The sequence below is a fragment of the Schizosaccharomyces cryophilus genome (assembly GCF_000004155.1).
Source record: "Schizosaccharomyces cryophilus OY26 unplaced genomic scaffold supercont4.1, whole genome shotgun sequence".
Classification (NCBI taxonomy): Eukaryota; Fungi; Ascomycota; class Schizosaccharomycetes; order Schizosaccharomycetales; family Schizosaccharomycetaceae; genus Schizosaccharomyces; species Schizosaccharomyces cryophilus.
Genome location: NW_013185624.1, coordinates 2817309 through 2834992, shown reverse-complemented (window position 1 = coordinate 2834992; position 17684 = coordinate 2817309). Strand labels below are relative to the sequence as shown.

At 35.5% G+C, this 17684-nt stretch overlaps 10 protein-coding genes and 1 non-coding gene across 11 annotated transcripts; 6 read left to right on the top strand and 5 right to left on the bottom strand.

Annotated features, from left to right (window-relative positions):
• The first annotated feature begins 97 nt into the window (after positions 1 to 97).
• SPOG_04201 (uncharacterized protein) lies at positions 98 to 1325 on the top strand. Its single transcript, XM_013166462.1, has 4 exons — positions 98 to 367; positions 454 to 546; positions 631 to 877; positions 1035 to 1325. The coding sequence occupies exons 1-4, from the start codon at positions 297 to 299 to the stop codon at positions 1293 to 1295; spliced, it is 672 nt and encodes a 223-aa protein (XP_013021916.1). The 5' UTR covers positions 98 to 296; the 3' UTR covers positions 1296 to 1325.
• Positions 1278 to 3985, bottom strand: SPOG_04199 (proteasome interacting protein). Its single transcript, XM_013166460.1, has 2 exons — positions 2960 to 3985; positions 1278 to 2908 (listed from the first exon to the last, which is right to left on the bottom strand). The coding sequence occupies exons 1-2, from the start codon at positions 3515 to 3517 to the stop codon at positions 2843 to 2845; spliced, it is 624 nt and encodes a 207-aa protein (XP_013021914.1). The 5' UTR covers positions 3518 to 3985; the 3' UTR covers positions 1278 to 2842.
• SPOG_04200 (shugoshin Sgo1) lies at positions 1702 to 2586 on the top strand (the record flags this gene model as incomplete). The annotated part of the gene is made up of 1 exon (XM_013166461.1): positions 1702 to 2586. The coding sequence occupies one exon, from the start codon at positions 1702 to 1704 to the stop codon at positions 2584 to 2586; it is 885 nt and encodes a 294-aa protein (XP_013021915.1).
• Positions 3986 to 4092: 107 nt separating the features above from the next.
• SPOG_05573 (uncharacterized protein) lies at positions 4093 to 4500 on the bottom strand. The gene has a single exon (XM_013166654.1). It carries the CDS (start codon positions 4406 to 4408, stop codon positions 4160 to 4162), a length of 249 nt encoding a protein of 82 aa, XP_013022108.1. The 5' UTR covers positions 4409 to 4500; the 3' UTR covers positions 4093 to 4159.
• Positions 4501 to 4833: 333 nt separating this feature from the next.
• Positions 4834 to 6343, top strand: SPOG_04198 (extender-the chronological lifespan protein Ecl2). Its single transcript, XM_013166459.1, has one exon. It carries the CDS (start codon positions 5304 to 5306, stop codon positions 5556 to 5558), a length of 255 nt encoding a protein of 84 aa, XP_013021913.1. The 5' UTR covers positions 4834 to 5303; the 3' UTR covers positions 5559 to 6343.
• Positions 6344 to 6480: 137 nt separating this feature from the next.
• SPOG_04197 (dynein intermediate chain Dic1) lies at positions 6481 to 8975 on the top strand. Its single transcript, XM_013166458.1, has 2 exons — positions 6481 to 7929; positions 7969 to 8975. Exons 1-2 carry the CDS (start codon positions 7135 to 7137, stop codon positions 8860 to 8862), a joined length of 1689 nt encoding a protein of 562 aa, XP_013021912.1. The 5' UTR covers positions 6481 to 7134; the 3' UTR covers positions 8863 to 8975.
• SPOG_16169 lies at positions 6517 to 6588 on the bottom strand. The gene has a single exon. It is a non-coding gene; the product is annotated as a tRNA-His (tRNA).
• On the bottom strand, positions 7771 to 9908 carry SPOG_04196 (20S proteasome component alpha 1). Its single transcript, XM_013166457.1, has one exon. The coding sequence runs from the start codon at positions 9884 to 9886 to the stop codon at positions 9152 to 9154; it is 735 nt and encodes a 244-aa protein (XP_013021911.1). The 5' UTR covers positions 9887 to 9908; the 3' UTR covers positions 7771 to 9151.
• A 971-nt stretch (positions 9909 to 10879) lies between these two features.
• SPOG_04195 (Pex16 family peroxisome import protein) lies at positions 10880 to 13259 on the top strand. Its single transcript, XM_013166456.1, has 5 exons — positions 10880 to 11515; positions 11556 to 11820; positions 11861 to 12421; positions 12460 to 12572; positions 12626 to 13259. Exons 1-5 carry the CDS (start codon positions 11371 to 11373, stop codon positions 12634 to 12636), a joined length of 1095 nt encoding a protein of 364 aa, XP_013021910.1. The 5' UTR covers positions 10880 to 11370; the 3' UTR covers positions 12637 to 13259.
• SPOG_04194 (origin recognition complex subunit Orc5) lies at positions 13218 to 14916 on the top strand. Its single transcript, XM_013166455.1, has 2 exons — positions 13218 to 13684; positions 13732 to 14916. The coding sequence occupies exons 1-2, from the start codon at positions 13328 to 13330 to the stop codon at positions 14749 to 14751; spliced, it is 1377 nt and encodes a 458-aa protein (XP_013021909.1). The 5' UTR covers positions 13218 to 13327; the 3' UTR covers positions 14752 to 14916.
• Positions 14836 to 16869, bottom strand: SPOG_04193 (inducer-sexual development Sds23/Moc1). The gene is made up of 4 exons (XM_013166454.1): positions 16818 to 16869; positions 16140 to 16761; positions 16005 to 16086; positions 14836 to 15948 (listed from the first exon to the last, which is right to left on the bottom strand). Exons 2-4 carry the CDS (start codon positions 16758 to 16760, stop codon positions 15431 to 15433), a joined length of 1221 nt encoding a protein of 406 aa, XP_013021908.1. The 5' UTR covers position 16761; positions 16818 to 16869; the 3' UTR covers positions 14836 to 15430.
• Between the last annotated feature and the right edge of the window lie 815 nt (positions 16870 to 17684).

Below are 17684 nucleotides of genomic sequence, written 5' to 3'. Positions count from 1 at the left end.
TATTGTAGACATTACGATGGTAAAAGAAAAGATTTCATTTGAACTACATAGGAAAAACATTCACTGTAGAATCGTATTTCCCTGCTGGGGTGAATGCATAAAATCACTAATACGACCACAATACATTCGTTTTCTACAAAATATATATATAGTTGATAACTGCAACAAATAAAGTGAATTGTCTGCTTTCAAGTTAGGAAATAGGTTAGCGTAGTATATAGGCAACACCATCAATTTAAGGAATTTGCGTTTAACAACCAAACAGGTTTGGAAAAACTCACTAATAGAATGAAGAAATGTTATCGATGATAGCACTTTTGCAGCAAATAAAAGAAGATGAAGCACAATTATTAGACCTTTATCGAGTGTATGTTATTTCGCCTAGAAGTTGACGCTTCTGTAAACAGAATGTCTATTAGTTTTTCGCTGTGTTGAACTAACGTCGCATGCCAGATTTTTCAATGGAAGGGAAATAAAATGGCAAGAGTTAAAAATTGATAAAAATGATCTTGATTCTTACATGATGAATCTTGGGTATAAGAAGAGGTACGTCTACACAGTCTATTTTGTATGAAGTAAAACTCTTTGAACAACTGAATTGCAATAATAATTGGCTAACTGCGTGTCTAGAAATTTGATCTTAATTTCTTATGCGCACCATCTTCTAGAACTGCTTCGTATGCCAAAGTTAGATGCCCATCAACTTGTTAAGTGTATTCGCATAGTGACAGCAGATTGCAAAAAGTCTTATATTATTGACCGACAAGAAGTATCTCTTCGTTATAAGAATGTATCTTCCTTGAAACTTATATTTAGCAACATGCGAAAACCATTCCTTAATGAATCAACAAACAAAGATTTATCTTTGCTCCCTATTGTAAGTATACAAACGACAGTGTCAGGATAATGAAAAATGACACACAGGTTTGATATACCTACGATATTCTTCTTGTGCTGAATGATGAACTCTTTGCTGTCTGTTCTTCTGTTTTGTTTAGTTTTGTTGATATCTGATTTCTAACCTACGGTCTTAGTCTTTCGAGCTTAGTTTTTCCTTGGTATTTGGAGCATTTCTTTTCAGCCTGAAAGAAGTATATTCGTTGTTCTATCGGATGTTTGAAAAAATGAAGGAGACGAAAAAGTCTCCTTCTGCCATGTCCTTGTTTGGTTTCTTTTCAAAAGATCCTGAATTCAGCACTCTTCGAAACGAATACGAAAGATTTAATTCAAAAATATGTAAAATACTTCATATGATACTCGAAGAAGTTTCAATTTGTCTGCAATTAGGTAGATAATAGAGGAAGCTATGGAATCAATAGAAAGGTTATGAATTTTTTTCTATAAAGAATTTTTTTCGATTAGTTAGTAAACTAATTAGCTTTTCTGTTTCTATAAATTATGTCTTCATAGAGGAAGGAATCTTCTTGCGTAATTGTATGTTTGTTTACATATCAAAGACTTCAAATTTCTCCTTTCCATACCACAACAAACAAACATGAATAAATCTACTCATCCTCAATGCACAAAAAATGAGGATATTTTATTCATAGATTCATTAAAAAAACGGTTTCTCAAGCAAAATCGTGAAATTATTAGGTAAGGGTGTAAAAATAGAAAACAGCACTTCGCACCAGGTTCTTGAGTCTAATGATCAGAGTAAATACACAGTTGTCGGCTAAACTTAGTCAATCTGAGATAGAAATGGAAAAACTTTTACAAGACAACTGCCAATTGAAAAACAATCTCATCAAACTGGAATCGAGGGTTCAAACGTATTCTCAGTCAGAAAGCTTTTATCGTCAATATTTTGAAGATTTTCAAATAATTCGTAATAAGCTTTCAGAAATTCATCACCTTATGATTGAAATGGATGAAAAATTACTTCCAACAAACACTGCTTTAAAGTCGTCCACGAGTTCCTCATCCACCCTAAACGACTCTGTTGACGAAAAAAGAGATATTACCTTTCGAAAGACTCGATATCCTTTATTAAAAGACTTTTCTGTCCCTGATCTAGAGAATCCTCCTGGAATGCACTTGCCAGGACGCAAAAGCAAATTTCCACCCTTACCTAAATTACCAAGTAAATGCATCCTTGCTGATAAAACCAACAATTGCGTATCAAACTCAAGAACTATGCTAAAGAAAATGAAACCACCGACTCACAATATCGAAAACATTGAAACCACTATAGAGAGTGAGAAGGACTTCTCAGAAAATGAAAATAATGTTCCTTCGGGAAAAGAGGTAATGAAAGAACAGGTTAATTCAAAACCTTCAAATGTTCGTGTTTGTATTCCTTTTAAAGCTTTTGATAGTGTCGCTGACTCTGAAGGTAAAAATCAAAACGAAGCAGACAACCGTTACAGGGGGAAAGAGTCTACTCATTCAGTGACGACTGCAAGAGCTGGACGAGAAAAACGTGCAGTAAAGTCTGTTAATTATGCTATACCGGATTTACGAATGAAGTTGAGAAGAAGCTTTGAATTACCAAAGGATAAAAAACGAAGGCGGCATTGTCGATTGCATACAAACAAACAAAATAAAAATCAAATGAAGAATCCAGAAAACGATGATACAGATTGAGGAGCTTAGAACATGATGTATCCAGGAGAGAGCTATTTAAGAATAGAAAGGAAACCATATCTAAATTTTAGCTATTTAAAGGATTATGCAATTTATCAACTCATATGTAAATAAATAATTGTTTTATTTTCTTCTTTTGAACGATCTGAAAAGCCAAATATCCAGTGATGAAAAGACAAGCTAAGAATAAAAGGTACGAAACACACTTTTGCAATCGTAGAGGATTCTGAGAATTTAAGCCAGTTACAAAATACAACTAAGAAATAGAGCGGTATACTTCTTCTTGATTAATTTGAGGATGATCTGCAGGGTTAGGAGAAGCCTATAGAAAAGTTAGTAAATAGTTGATAGTAAAAAAGAGAAAAAACCATACTTCATAGATAGTGATTACAGGATTTCCTTTGAAAGGGACAAACGATCCACGAAGACCTATGTAGGCTATCTGAATGGGATCATCGGTACCATCGTTTCTTGAGAAAAATAAATTCAAATTCCGAAGATTTTGGTAGAGGCGTGTTTTGACGGGGAATTCAAAAATGTGGTTACCAGAAAAAGATAGAGGAAACTCAAAAGACTCTGTTGGTTGAGCGTCTTGGATAGCACCGAAATCTAGGTCAGATCGATTTGGGTACAAGGAGACAGAATGTGGAGCCGAGGTGTCAGGGAATATACGGACAAGCAAAGATTTGAGGGTTGCAGAACCAGTAAAAGGAACGTGAAACAAGAGCTGATCGTCGACGTCGCTTTCAACTACGACGGAGTCATCGAACCGCTGGTCCCAGGGTTTGAAGACTTGCTTACCCGTATCAGATTCAGCCTCGTTCAAAGTGACGATGGCATCTTTATGTATGCAGGCATAAAGAGTATCGTTAGGGCCAGATTCAAAAGGATGATCATCACATTCTGCAGAGCAGTGATGGCGGCCAGACATAGCGATCGCAGGAAGAAGGATATACTAATAAATAAATAAATAAAATAAAAATAAAAAAGATAGATAAGTCAAGAGCAAGAAAACAAAACAATAAAAAACAAGAGCAGAATTTACAGAGGGTAAACGATGAAGAAAGTGAGAAATTTAAAAAGTAACCTTGAAACAGGTTGTTACGTGTGGTGGAAAAGCATTGGATATGCTTATATCAGAAGCGAAATATGCTTGTACAAAAAATGATATGCTTATAATAAGGAAAGGAAGGTGTAAGGGTTATTCCAGAGAAAACATGAATGAATCCATGAATGATATATAAAAAAAAAGGTTAAAAGAATAAAATCATAATTGAATGAATAGACTCAAAAGCGACATTAGATAGATGTGGATGAATTCATGGAAAGCTGGGCTTTCGTTCTATGAATACTCAACAACGAAAAGAGGGATTTTCTGAAAAAAGATCTGCAATTGTCCAGTCGATCTTAAGATACTGAAGTTTTATTCTATGAGTAATTGATGATGTGCTACAGGAATCATTCGTAATGCACAAAAAAAAAAAAAAAAAAAAAAAAAAAAAAAAGGAAATTCAAGAGGAGGATAAAAATACGCCTTAATAGTTCTTTGTTGCTTTATACAAAGTACCTGCTTTCATGTCACCATGTTTGGGTTAATAATGAAGACAAAACGGTCGGGTCGATGAAAGCATAAACAATGGAGAAGAGGAGAAAGGAGGAGTAGTAGGAGAGGGGAAGAAGAAAAACCGGACATGGAAACGAAGTTGTGTGGAGAAAGGATGCAAAAGCGGAACGGTTTTAACGAACAAAAACAGTAGTCATAGGAGAGGTAAAAAATGAAAAGGATGAAAGTAATGAAAGAAACGGTACGTAAAGTCGTCATAAACAAAAAAAACAATCTATAATGGCATACACATCATGAAGGGCTCATAAAGGCTTCTATTCTCTTTTGCTCAGAATGGAAATGAAACAATGGTTCCCATGTTGTTTAACAAAATAAACCCCCCCCCCCCCATCGTTTGCATCTTCCAGAGTCCGAAAGAACAATCGCATTGTTTACTTTAGCAATAAGGTTTAGTCACGTACACAAGAAGGTGATTGGTAATGCACAAAACAAGCATGTGGAGAAACGCCATCTTGCATCCAATCTTTGAAAGATTGGGGCTATCTTGTATCATCGATGAGCAATTTTGATGGCCAATGATCTGATCGAAGGAAGTAACGAAAGGGCGTTATCGATATCTCGTTTGTTGCAAAAAGTTACTTATTTGTTCTTTTTTGAGCCCTCATTTCAAGTAGGAATCACTCTCTAATGGCTAGAGAAGTTTATCCAAGCTATAAGCTGACGTCATACATAAGTATGTTACTTTGGCTGCGAGATTAATGTCCGCTTTAGCATTGACTGAATGCGCAATTTAGGAAGGGTGAGGCGTGCTGATGATTCGAGAATGTCAGATCATTAGAGATCATCGGGGTTCACGCAGTTTATAATGACCCCACTTCTCCAATATGCTGATTTCTTCTATGTACCATTTTTATTTAAACAAAGGAATCGTCGCTTTTTAGGATTGGAATTCCTCAAAAACGACTTCGCCCTTTATTGTTTGTTTGGTTACGCTTTTCTGTAACGGTTTCCTTTGTTGTGCCTTTTGTTTTCTTGGATTGCTTGTTTTTGAGCTCCTTTTTATTATTCCCTTTTTGAAATAATCCTTTTTGAGGTTTCTTCTCGTTCCAGTCTCACTTTTGATTTCTTCACATTCTGTTTACATTTACTTACTATGGATTTGGATTACTGCCTAATTTGCGGGAAACCTACCACTGGCAACCTTTACTGCTCTAGAGAATGCCATTTACAGGACTGCCCAGGTTGCGACTCGGAATCTGAACATTGCGCTTATTCTCATGCAGCTAGCCTTCACATGCTCTCATCACAATACCTTGATCACTTCCGACGACGCTCTTCTATGCCATCACCATCTACCTCGTCACTGCTTTTGAATGGTTACGCTTCCTCTCGGCTAGCTGTTTTATAAAATCATTTCGCCAACAGGCAAAGCTGCAAAGCAAAATCTTTAGATTCTCTTTAGCGTTTACATGAATTGAGAAGACTAAAGCATTTACATTTGATTTCAACGATGATATACGGTTATGCAAGTTCATGATATAAAAAAAAATTGATGATTTGCAATGAATAATTATGTAATGAACAAAAAGCACTTATTGGTTTTATTTCTTTTCTTACGGGTTTTATGTCTTTTTTCTCTTTGGTATTCCTTTTTTCTTGAATATTTTCGTACAGAACATCCATTCTTGTTTTGTTATTTTTTTTTATTTTTTTATTTCCTTTAGTTCTTTGATGTGGTTTTCTTCGCTTATATTACTTCCTGGGCGTATGTCACTGTTTACGTTTGCATTTTGTTAATTCTTTAATTGAAAGCTTAGCTTGCTTGCATTTTGGCTACAATCGGTTGTCGCTCTTTCTTGTTAAGAGCATTCATAATCATGTATTTTTCCAGCATATTGAATTTCTTCTCTCTTTCTTTTCTGTTCTTTCTGGTTCTTTGGATACTCATAGGATCATTAAATCAATAAAGCAACACGGGTTTCCCTGTTTCTTTCGTTGCATTATTTCTGTGGGAAACTATCCTCTACATTTTAACAATGTTAAAAACAAAAAAAAATTCTCAAATTTGCTGTATCCTGTTGATTTTCATCATGGTAAAAGCAAAAGTAAATTAGCGGTCTACAAGATCGGTTTATAGTGTATTTTTTGTTTATTTATTTATAAATTCAAAAAATAAATGAATTTCTATTATTGTATTTTTATAATACAGGTGATGAACCAGAGTAGTGTGTATTTTTCATGTATTCCATGAATAATGAATCATTGATTTTTTATGTCAAGTGTCTAAAAAGATAAAAAGGAACCTACTTATAGCTAACTGGATTCCAATTCAATAGCAGAAAGTAAAGAAAAAAAAGAAATTTTCATGCCCACACCAGGAATCGAACCTGGGTCGCATCGGCCACAACGATGAGTCTTAACCACTGGACCATGTGAGCTTGTATGTACATGATAAAGAAAATTAAAAACTAAATTAATTCACTAACACACCTTTTATTTCATGTCTGACTTAGTCTATAAGCAAAAAGAAAAATAGATAAACTAATAAAAAGCGATCGATCTCAAAAGTTCAAAAAGTGATGATACATTTTTGAGTTTTAATAACCCTTGAGATCCATCCTTATGCCCATTGTGAGGAACGGAAACATAGTCTCACTGAAGAGCAAGTGAAAAAGGATTTTTATTCTTTCTTTTTCTTTAGTATGTTAGTGTCATAAACACCTTACGCTTAAATAGGTAATTTCCTTTGCGGAGCCATTGGATACATACATATATATATATATGTATATGGTCTTGACTTCCTTCCCCTTCACGCGTTCATTTGGCCTACACATTATTTTACGTGAGTATTTTTCTTTAAAGACTAAAATTTTGAAAGCCTATAATTTAAGTATATATTATAAGTTATTGTATCTTTAAAGTGACATAGAATTGAATAGCTCGCGCGAATGAATTGATATTGAATTGCTTTTTACGTTCAAATCATGGATGTCCATAAAAAAGAAATAGAAGAGAAACGAGAAAAACTACTGAAGCTTCGTCAAGAAAAGCAAAGCCTGAAGCTAAACCAGCCATCCAGTTCGATCAACATCAAGGAAGAACTTTCGCATTTTCTGACTTCCATAATAAAACACAAAGAACTTCATCATAATCCGGTTTTGACCGATTCTTCAAGGAGCTCCTCAAAACCGATACTGAAGTTTACTCCAATTTGTGAAATCTTAAATGAACAAGCAAGCAACCAGAATTTACCTTCCAAAGAACATCCTCAGCTGACTTTGTCATCCCTCTGTACGGGACTTGAGGTATCAAACAAATATCCTAGCGTTCATAAAAATGGGGATTTCCCAGATGCAACAGTGCAGTTTACAAATGTTGAAGGGAGTTCTAAATGCGACGCGAAAGTGAGCGATATGACTACTTCGGATGAGTCTGAGTTAGGAAGAACTGGAAGATTTTTGCAGAGCTCTTCGAACGTACTAGAAAGACCTTTATGTGGTGATACTAAAAAATTAATTCGAGATTACAAAGAAAATCGTTTTCAGTCTGTAGAAAGCTTGCCATCAACAGATAAAAATAAGCTAATTTTGCGCTCGACATTACATGATAAAACAATAACATCCGATAAATCTATTAATAGTCTCGCCTATTCTACTTTCTATGATGAGCTCCTTTTAGCTTCATACTCCAACCTGGTTGGCGGCCAACGTTCAGATGGTCTATTGCTTGTTTGGAATCAACGCTGGAAAAACTATCCAGAGTTAATATTAAGAGCACATGTACGTTGTTTATTTACAATCATCTATTAACCTGCTTAGAGTGAAGTTACCGTCTGTAAATTCTCCCCTTCTAATCCTAATATCGTTGCCGGTGGTGGTTATAATGGCCAGCTGTTCTTATGGGATATGAGACAAGGTACATACCCTGCGCTCTCAACAAACATAATAACAGGAGGCCATATCGAACCCATCAGTGACCTAAATTTTCTAGACAGTTTTTCTACCGATAATATAGTAACTTGTAGTACCGATGGCTACATGCATTTATGGGACAGTCACACGCTTGCTAAGCCTACAGTGACAGTTCCGTTGATGGCGGATGCTTGCAAGCCTATGCAAGCGTTCGCTCCTACTTGCTTAAGTTATACTTCTTCAGATTTAAACGCTTTTATGATTGGAGCGGAAGATGGACGCCTCCGGATTGGTAAACAACAAGACCTATTTGAGCCTCAAACGACCCTGAACTCTTTTAAAAGCTTAGAAGGACACTCAGCTTATGTTACAGGATTAGACGTGATGCGTTCGAATATTGGTGTTGAACCACTAAAAAAATCGGAAAACTACCTTCTTAGTAGTTCCTTAGATTGGACAGTGAAATTGTGGTCATCTCAGAAATACAATAATGTGAAACAGTTAGCACTTGATCACGAGGACTACCAGAACCCCATCACTTGTGTACGTGAATTTGACCACCAAGACATGGTGTTTGATGTGAAATGGAATCCTGTTAGGTCAGGATGCTTTGCTAGTGTTGATGCTGTAGGTTCTCTTTCAATTTGGGATTTAAAACAAAACCTGCAAACCCCGATAGTCAGTGACACACCTTCAAAACGTAAAACATTAAACCGAGTAGTTTGGCAACCTAAGGATGATCGGCATCTAGCGTGTGGTGGACTTGGTGGCAGTGTGTATATTTATGAATCAAACCTTTAAACGATGACTTTAGATTGAAAAGCTAACATTTGCTTTGCTTGATCACTTGCAAGAAAATTGCATGAATACTATACATAACTGTAGTTTTTTTAAAATATAAAAAAAGGTTTATTGGTCTAAAATGATTCTTTGTTGCACGACAACTTTCATCACAGTAATATCATGAAGGCATGGAAATAAACACGTACGTAGCAGAGTAGCAGCGTATTGGTATAAAAAAAAACACAAGGCAAAATCGCTTAAGAAAAGAATGTAAATATTATCTAAGATTTTCCATACGAAGCTCATATTAATCCTTTTCAGCAATACTTTGCAAATGAGCATCGATTTCATCAACAGATAAGAGCCTAAATGGCTTGTTCTCCTCTACTACACCGATTTGCAATTCAGTTGCCTTGAAATCTGTACTTAAGCTGCTCATCAAAGATTGAATACCAGTTTCGACAGTTTCATCCAAATTTGGTGGAACACCATTCTTCTTGTATCGTTTTTCTAACCAATTCATGGTTTCAATTTGCTTGGGACCAGCGCTTGTAGCTTTATAACCAATATAAAAGCCGGCAGGATCTAGCTTGTAAAGGGAAGGTCCAAACTCATCGTCAACAGAAACAAGGGTCATAGCAACACCAAGGGGTCTCATGGATGCACGTTGAGTAGATACTTGAGCAATATTGGCCATACGTTTAGCTAAAACGTCACAAGGCATAGGATAGCCGTTTTTGTACTCAAACTCAGCAGCTTCGCTACGAGCTCTAGAAACTTGAGCTCGGGCATCAGCAATAGAACCAGTCATCACACAGCCAATTCCTTTTGCAATAGGGAAGATATAATTAATGGTTGAAGGATCAATTAGCTTGTCTGGAATTTTTTTTTGAGAAATTACACAACCACAATTTTGTCCTGTTACTCCAACGGAAGTGATTCCTGCGAGATTGAAAGCTTTAAAAGCATATTCAACTTGAAATAGTCGTCCTTCAGGAGAAAAAACCGTAATCGTCCTGTCGAATCCACGAGCTTGAGACATTTTGTAGTTGGTTGATGGTACCTAAGAGCACTCACTGACAAGAACACAGTATTCTTTCAAAGTAATACCGAAGTAGAAGGAGATGTAAATCAAATTAAGGAGCTTAACGTGTATATCGTAAAAAAAGATAGTATGATAATATGATATGTAAACAAATGAGGTATGGTGTTTCGTCGGATCAACATAAAAGTATCTCTGAATTCGAAGAAATCAAGAAAATAATATGAAGAATTGTCTTAATTTTTTTATTTTCTGTATATTATTTAATCCATCCATACCCTAAAAATCATCGTTACGGTTTGTTGAATCATTCTCCCAATTCATCTATCGATTGTATGTTCCTATTCACTATAGGATTATATTGTCTTCTATAAAACTTGTTTATAGAATGGTCCTTTACGATGCAGATACCTTTGTATCATTCACGTACCCTCGTAAGTAACATCATTGTAAACAATAAACAAAAGCAATAAAACAAAAGTTAAGTTGTGCGGTTATATAGGTACGTTTCTTTTCGAAAGCATGCAAGTCTGTTACATATTTGTCTTATGCGATGTTGAACGGAATAGTACTTAATTTATATACCACAACTGATAACTGATATATATATATCTACACTTGTACATCAGGATGGAACTATGAAAAGATTCTCTTCTTTAAATTTTTATTTATGTGTAATAGTATGAAATAGCCTCCATAAAATCAGCAGAAAAATAAATTAAAAGCAATTGCCTCGTGAAGAAAACAAAGTGAATTCATTTCCCATGTCGGCTTTTTTTTTGTTTTTTTTTTTTTTTTCAAAAGAAAATATGCCTAATCTGTGAGAAACTAATATCTCGCAGAAAGAAATAGATGAATCATGGAATTTTAGGCTATGAATAAACAAAATAATACTCAAATTTACCGAAAGGTATGGATCAAAATGAACGAAACCGTTATTAAATAGACTTTTATTTTTCTGCTTGTTTTATAGATTGAATCGCTAGAACATTTATCCAAAAGAATGCCCTTCTATATATGGGGATTCTACTGGTTATTTTTGTTCGAGCATAATTTACAACATATAACTGTTTGAAATTTCAGCTTCTAGCTATATTATTCTCCATTTTGTAAGAGAAAAAAAAACTCTTCATTCAACCATCTTTTATTTTATTTATTTACTTTTTTCGAGTACAAAGGTCAGATCGGTTGACCTCGAGCTCTAGTAACAAATCCGTTCTTTCATTATTTTTTTTTTACACATACCAAAGAGTTGAAAGGTATAGAAATATTGTACATCATAGAGTATCTAGTCATTCGTTTGGTTTACATTGGACAGTACAGCACCTTCAACACGTTGAAAAAAAAAAAGAACTACGATATAAATTCTATTCGATCCGTCGGAAAACCTATGTTTTTATAATTTTCTCTCATTTACAAGTAATAGACAATTAAAACTCCACAGCTGTTTATGTTTAAAGAAGACATTTTAGGTTTGCACCAGTATGAACGTTTTAAGTCTTTATGAAAAGCATATTCTAGCAGATGAACGCTCCTTTACTCGTGTGTCAGAGATCGAGAAGATACTAAAATATATGGCCTATTTTCTTCCAGCCGAATTTCGTACAAATGAACTAAGTTCTCAAACAAGTATGTCGAGCATACGATATGTTCTAGCTAATGATTAAAGTTTCTTCGGTTTTATTATTTTTACAGCAGTTCCATACAGACCTTTTGTATCGAAAAATCTCAGAATTGCCTGAACATGAACAAAGATCACTAAAGAGCGAGCGAACATTGTTCATAGAATATTTCAACAAAAGAAGCCCCTATTTTCAAATAAGTTCCCGTTTGCTATTCCTAGTTAATAATTTGTCCCTTCCAACAGAAATCTTAACTGCCAAACTTCACCCGTTGCATCAGTATGATACTGTTCTCAGCGTCGAATCACTCAAGTAAGGAATATTCTTTGTAGAGTGATCATTAACATGATAGATTATTGCTTCGTTTGCACTTGATGTACCTGACAGGTGGACACTTACCTTTCAGAAATCCCCTCTTGACTAGAGACTTTAATTCGAGAAACTTTATCAACATTTATGCAACATACAACGATCCGAAAAAATATGTTACTCTGAAGAAGACTGGGAAAAAAGTACCCAGATTGCATTCTGTTCCTTCTAGCTTTCAACAGTTAAATCAGAGTACGCCAAAACTACATAACCTTCTATTACAGAGCTCCTCTTCTCAACCTTTGGGAGCATTACGTATAATTTCCAATCTTTTACGAGTTTTCCGCCCTTTTATATATATGCTTTTGACATGGCATTGGAAGCGTACACAGCTCAGCGGTAAATCTCCTCGTAATAGGCCATGGCTACCTTGGATTTTAAGTTTAATCATGGAAACATCTTCACTATATCTCAATTCTAAAGATTCTAATAAATCGAGCAAGTCTTTGCCCATGCGAGTTGAAGCAAGCTCCAATCAGTCAGCGTTTAGAGACTATATCATATGGTCACTTACTCATGGAAGGTTTTTTGATGAATTCACTAGGTATGTTTTCTTCTATCAACAAGGACTAACCCATGTAGGCAATGGTTAAAATATATAATACGTTGGGTTGATCCTATTCCTTTTGTTGGACGTTTATTTAATGTTTATTTTAATGAGAATGCCTACAGATTGGAAAACTACGTTTCGTCAGGTAATCAACAAGCAAATTTTTTCCATCTATTTACTAACAGTGTCCAAAACCAGCAAACTTTTAATCCTTTGTTTTTTTAGGATTTTTTTCTTATTGGTGATAGAGTTCCTTTACCATCATTTTTGAATCTTTCAAAGCTCCAGGCAATGCATCTCTCGGTTATATGTGCTATCATTGAAGATCCATACAAATCTTATTGAAAATTCGACATCAAAACAGCTACTTGTGGCTTAAAATATCTTTCAATTGAAGGAAACTATTCTTTAGTTACAAAAGAATGTATTTTCCTCCTATGCTAAGAAGGAATACTCAACGAACTCTTTCATATCATTAGACAGAAACTTGTAAGTATGGCCTTGAAAGTTGAGCAGTCTTGCTCTCATGGTCTATAATCTGCATGTCAAGTTATTCAGTAGCTTGACGCGTATATGAACAAGTCAACTACCCTTCCTGAATACCCTCAATAGAATACAAATACTAATGAAAAATAATAACTGTTGGAAACCCCAATATTGGCTATATAGTCTAAGACTCGAAAAGGCTGCTGTATCAAGTTCAGCTATTTCTGATTTATTTTTTTTTTAGCTACAAAACGAATTCAAATTATATAAATCTTATAACTAAATAACTACAAAGTAACTTTTAGTCATTGCAAGGAGTCTTTAGAATGACCACATATAGCTTTTGGGATCACCACTTTATAATCTCTCTTTTTTCGAAATACCTCTTTTTGTATATCAGACTTCATTGAACGAATGAAGACATACGAATTTGAGGAACAATTGAAAAAATGTGTGTTTTGTAGGAATGAACAGATTAAGAAAGTTGTCTCACTGCTTTTCAACGATGATTGCGGTGTTCCTTGTTTAGTTCTCTACGGGGTCTCAAGTACTGGTAAATCATACTTGTTAAACAAAGCCTTCAAGTTATCGAATAAAGAATTTATTTGGATCAATTTAAAAACATGTTTCACTACGCCCTTATTGCTTTACAGGATACTTATACATGCTGGGGTTGATCAGGACCTTGCATATAAAAAAGGAACACAAGTTAGTGGGTTCTTACATCTTTTTCAACAGAGTATTTCAAAAAATAAAACTCACGTTTATCTTGTAAGGCGATGAAATACGTTGAGTAACGATATTAACTAAAATCACAGGTTTTAGACCAAATAGATCAGTTTTCAGAAATATCGCCGTTATTGTTTACTGTATTTGCGGATTTAGCACTTAATGCAAATCTTACTAATCTATCGGTGGTCCTTACTCTTTCAACGCATCCTGCGCAATACATGGGCACGCTTGCTGTACCAATCGTCTTTTTTCCGCAGTATATGAAAGATGAAATTTTAGAAATTTGTCAAAACACGCCTCCCGTTTTAGATTTTATTGACGAGACAGGCGAAGAAAGTTTCGAAGATGAAATCGAATTGAGTGTTTGGATGCAATATTGCGCTTTTTTATGGAATGTTTTTGGCTCTCATTGCCTCAACAACTACCGAGCTTTTCGAAATGTGGTAGATCATCACTGGCCTCAATTTGTGCAACCCATTGTCAATGGTAATGTCCATCCCGCTGACTATGCGCAACTTCATAAACTAGCAAAACATGCTTTAACTTCAGATTTAACCATTAGTCGCCGTTTACATATCATTGAACCCACAAAAATTAAACATATGCATGATGCTAAATCTGTTGATCTTCCTCTCTTGACCAAATATCTTTTAATTTCAGCTTTCCTTGCATCATATAATCCTAGTCGCTTAGATGCACAATTTTTTTCTCACTCTAAGGGTTCCAAAAGACGTGGAAGGAAGCGGAAAAATACAGCTAACCAAAATTCAGAACTGGCCAAAAGCACGAAGGGTGGTTCCAGTAGATCTAAATCTGCAGCAAAGTTGTCACAACTAACCCTAGGACCTAAGGCTTTTGAACTAGAGCGTCTATTTGCCATTTATTATGCCATATGTCCGAATGGAAGACACGTTTTGTCTGCAGACGTCTTTAGTCAAATCACCAGTCTATCCTCATTGAAAATGTTGTTGCCGGCTCATAAGGGCTCGTTACGCTCCTTGGACAGTCCAAGATTTAAAGTCAATGTTTCGAGGGAGTTTGTTTTCAAAGTTGCGAAGTCGGTTAGCTTTCCGTTGGAAAGCTATTTGGCCGACGAGCCTGTTTGACGCTTTTGTATTTTTTTAGACGCATCATAAATGATGCTTTTATATCATTACTCTACAACCTATAGACTTACCTTGCTTTATATTTATTTATTAAGGTCGCGTCAACTTATGAAAACAACGTTTATTGAATGTTATTAGTTTTTCATTTAGATATCAATAAAATTCCTTTATAGATATTCTATTTATATAACTACTATTCGCTATTTCATTTATTATTCAGAGGTAACGTTATAGATCAGGTCTAACTGTCGATCTATTCTCTCTTTTTTTCTGTTTTTGACTATAGTCATACACGTATACTGACGTTACTTTCTCAGACCTACCAATAATGACAACAAAAAACCAAACTAGTGGCCTAGAAGAAACTGATATCGGATAAATTTTCTCTTCGGTCTAAAAATTCAACCACAGGAAATAATCCATTAGTAGTAATTATATATAGAAAATCCAATAATCAACATCAAAAACATTAGTTGTATAATTTTCAAAAGGATAAAGCACTGGCTTAAAAAGTCAAAAAATACAAATAATTACTTTATCCAGCATAGGTTATTAGTATCAGATCAAAACCATCATAAATATGGGAACATGAGTCACATCGGGGAACAGTAAAAGGTAAGACCGGAAACGAAGCCCTTCATTCGGTGGGGAAATAAGTTATTCAAAATAATCATGTAAATCACCGACGCATGCTGATATCAGCACTTGCCTTACTATGGCTTCGATGACTGCTAGTGCTACCACGACGGCCATGTCGATGAGAAGAAGCCGGAGGGGGGACCAAGGTACCTTTCATATGTGCGTACAAGACAGAAATGATGTCTGTTAAACTAACAACTCCAAGTAGCTGGTTGACCTTTACACCTCCACTAGAACCAGTAAAATGAGAATTGTTTTTAGGGGAAGGAGGACAAGATGGTGATTGTACAAGCCATAAACGATGGCATTGTGTAGCAACCAACTTTGCCAATGTAAAGGCGAATGTGGATGATTCGTAAATATTAAACGCAGGAGCACTGTCCTTACCAGCACGAATGCCTTGCTCGCTCTTGATTACACTCAAGAAGTGAGCACAGGATTTATTAAGGAGATAAACAGACGAAGATCGTGTAACATATTTCACATCAACCAAAGATATATTTCCAAGTAGGCGAAACTGAGAATCCACCACAGCAAGTGAACCGATACCCGTTTGATCTAAATTTGTGTAAGTAAAAAGTTAAACGAAAAAAAGGAAAGAAAACAGTACGTACTCATTTGGCGTAATGCAAGAGCGACTTTTTCATCGCCTGAAATACAAGTTATATCAGAACTACCGATATCCAAAGAGTGAATCTATAAAAAAGTTAGTTGGCCACATAATATTTCGATGAGGGTTACAAGCTTACCGTTCTGGACATGAGGGGCTCTAAGTCAGGGAATGCACGAATGTTGTTCCAAATAAATCGAATAATAGATCTTTGAGATGCCATGAAGCTCAAGTCGCCAGATTCATCTGTGACAGCGACACGGCGAATACCGCCAGCCAAAATCTTTGCCAGGTCTCCAAGAGTAGTTGTGGGTGGAATAGTCATGAATACATCTTTGTTTTTTCCAAGGACAGCAACCTCGTATGCGGTGACCACTTGCCCAGCACGAACCTTCTCAGCAAGTCCTTTAAATCTATCATCATTGAAATCATCAAACCCCACAACCATCAGCAGAAATGCATTTAAATCCGCGTAGTCAAACGTAGTAACTATTTCGTTACTTCCCTTGGCAGCAAGGATGGGAAGTGCACTGAGTTCACGATCAATGAGAATCGAACTAGCGTCTTCCATAGACGTTTCTGGGTCTATCAAAGCAATTTCGTTATCATGAAGAAAAGTAACTGGCAAGTCTTCCCACGATTTCGATGGAAGGTTGTTTGAAACAGGAAACTGACTTAAAAATTCAGACACAGAATTGACGCCAAGCGATTGACGCCCTGTGCTCGATAAAGAGTCCGTCGATTGAGGTGACAAAGGCATTCTATATCAAATATATTTGTAAGTAATTGTAAACAAAAAAAAGGGCTTAAACCGTACGGTATCGTGCGTTTGTCAAGACCAGTAAGAATATGGTTCTTGGATAGCGTCGTACCATGCAGTGACGGAGATGCTTAGTGATACAATAGTAAGAGTCGCATATTAGAATACATAACTTATAATGGCATTTGATAAAGAATATTGTATGTAATCATCTATATATATTTATTTTGGCTTTCGTTCACGATTTTCAACAGTAAACATTGGAGATTGACGTATGGAGTCAAAAGGGAAAGAAATCTCAATGCTTTCAGAAATGTAAATAAAGGAATGTTATGTCTATAGAGCAAAGCGTTTCCATTGATTTATTCTTTTCGGGTTGTTTTTATCTTTATTTCAAGTGTGTTTTTCTGAAACATATTTCATCTTGTATATGTTTTTCCAAAGCTTTCATAAAAAAACATGAGTTTTGGCAATGTCAGGTCTTTTGATGAATGCTTGAGAGTTGAGTATATTTGTCGATCTGATTTGCGTTCTTTAAACGTTCTTATAAACATAGTCTTACGTTAAGTTGAACCAACCTTTTCTAATAGAACAAAATAAGTAAACAATAGTATATTAGCCTTTTATGGAATCAACGTGACCTAGTCGGTTTTTCATGAGCGTCCATGATCAGTTCGAATCGTTCTTCATGGATGTTCCTGACTCTAAAGAAAAAAAAAATCATTTCGCCAAATATTTCTTGAATGAATTTGCATATAGAAATCGAAATTCTGTGTCAAAAAGATCGAATCTCTCTTCATCCACACGCTTCTACCATAAACAAACATCCTTGTTACCCAACTTTCGTTATTCGTACAAGTAGCGATGTAACTTGACTGCTTTCTTTCTAGGTAACGCGAGGTCACTGAAAAAATTTCAAGGAAC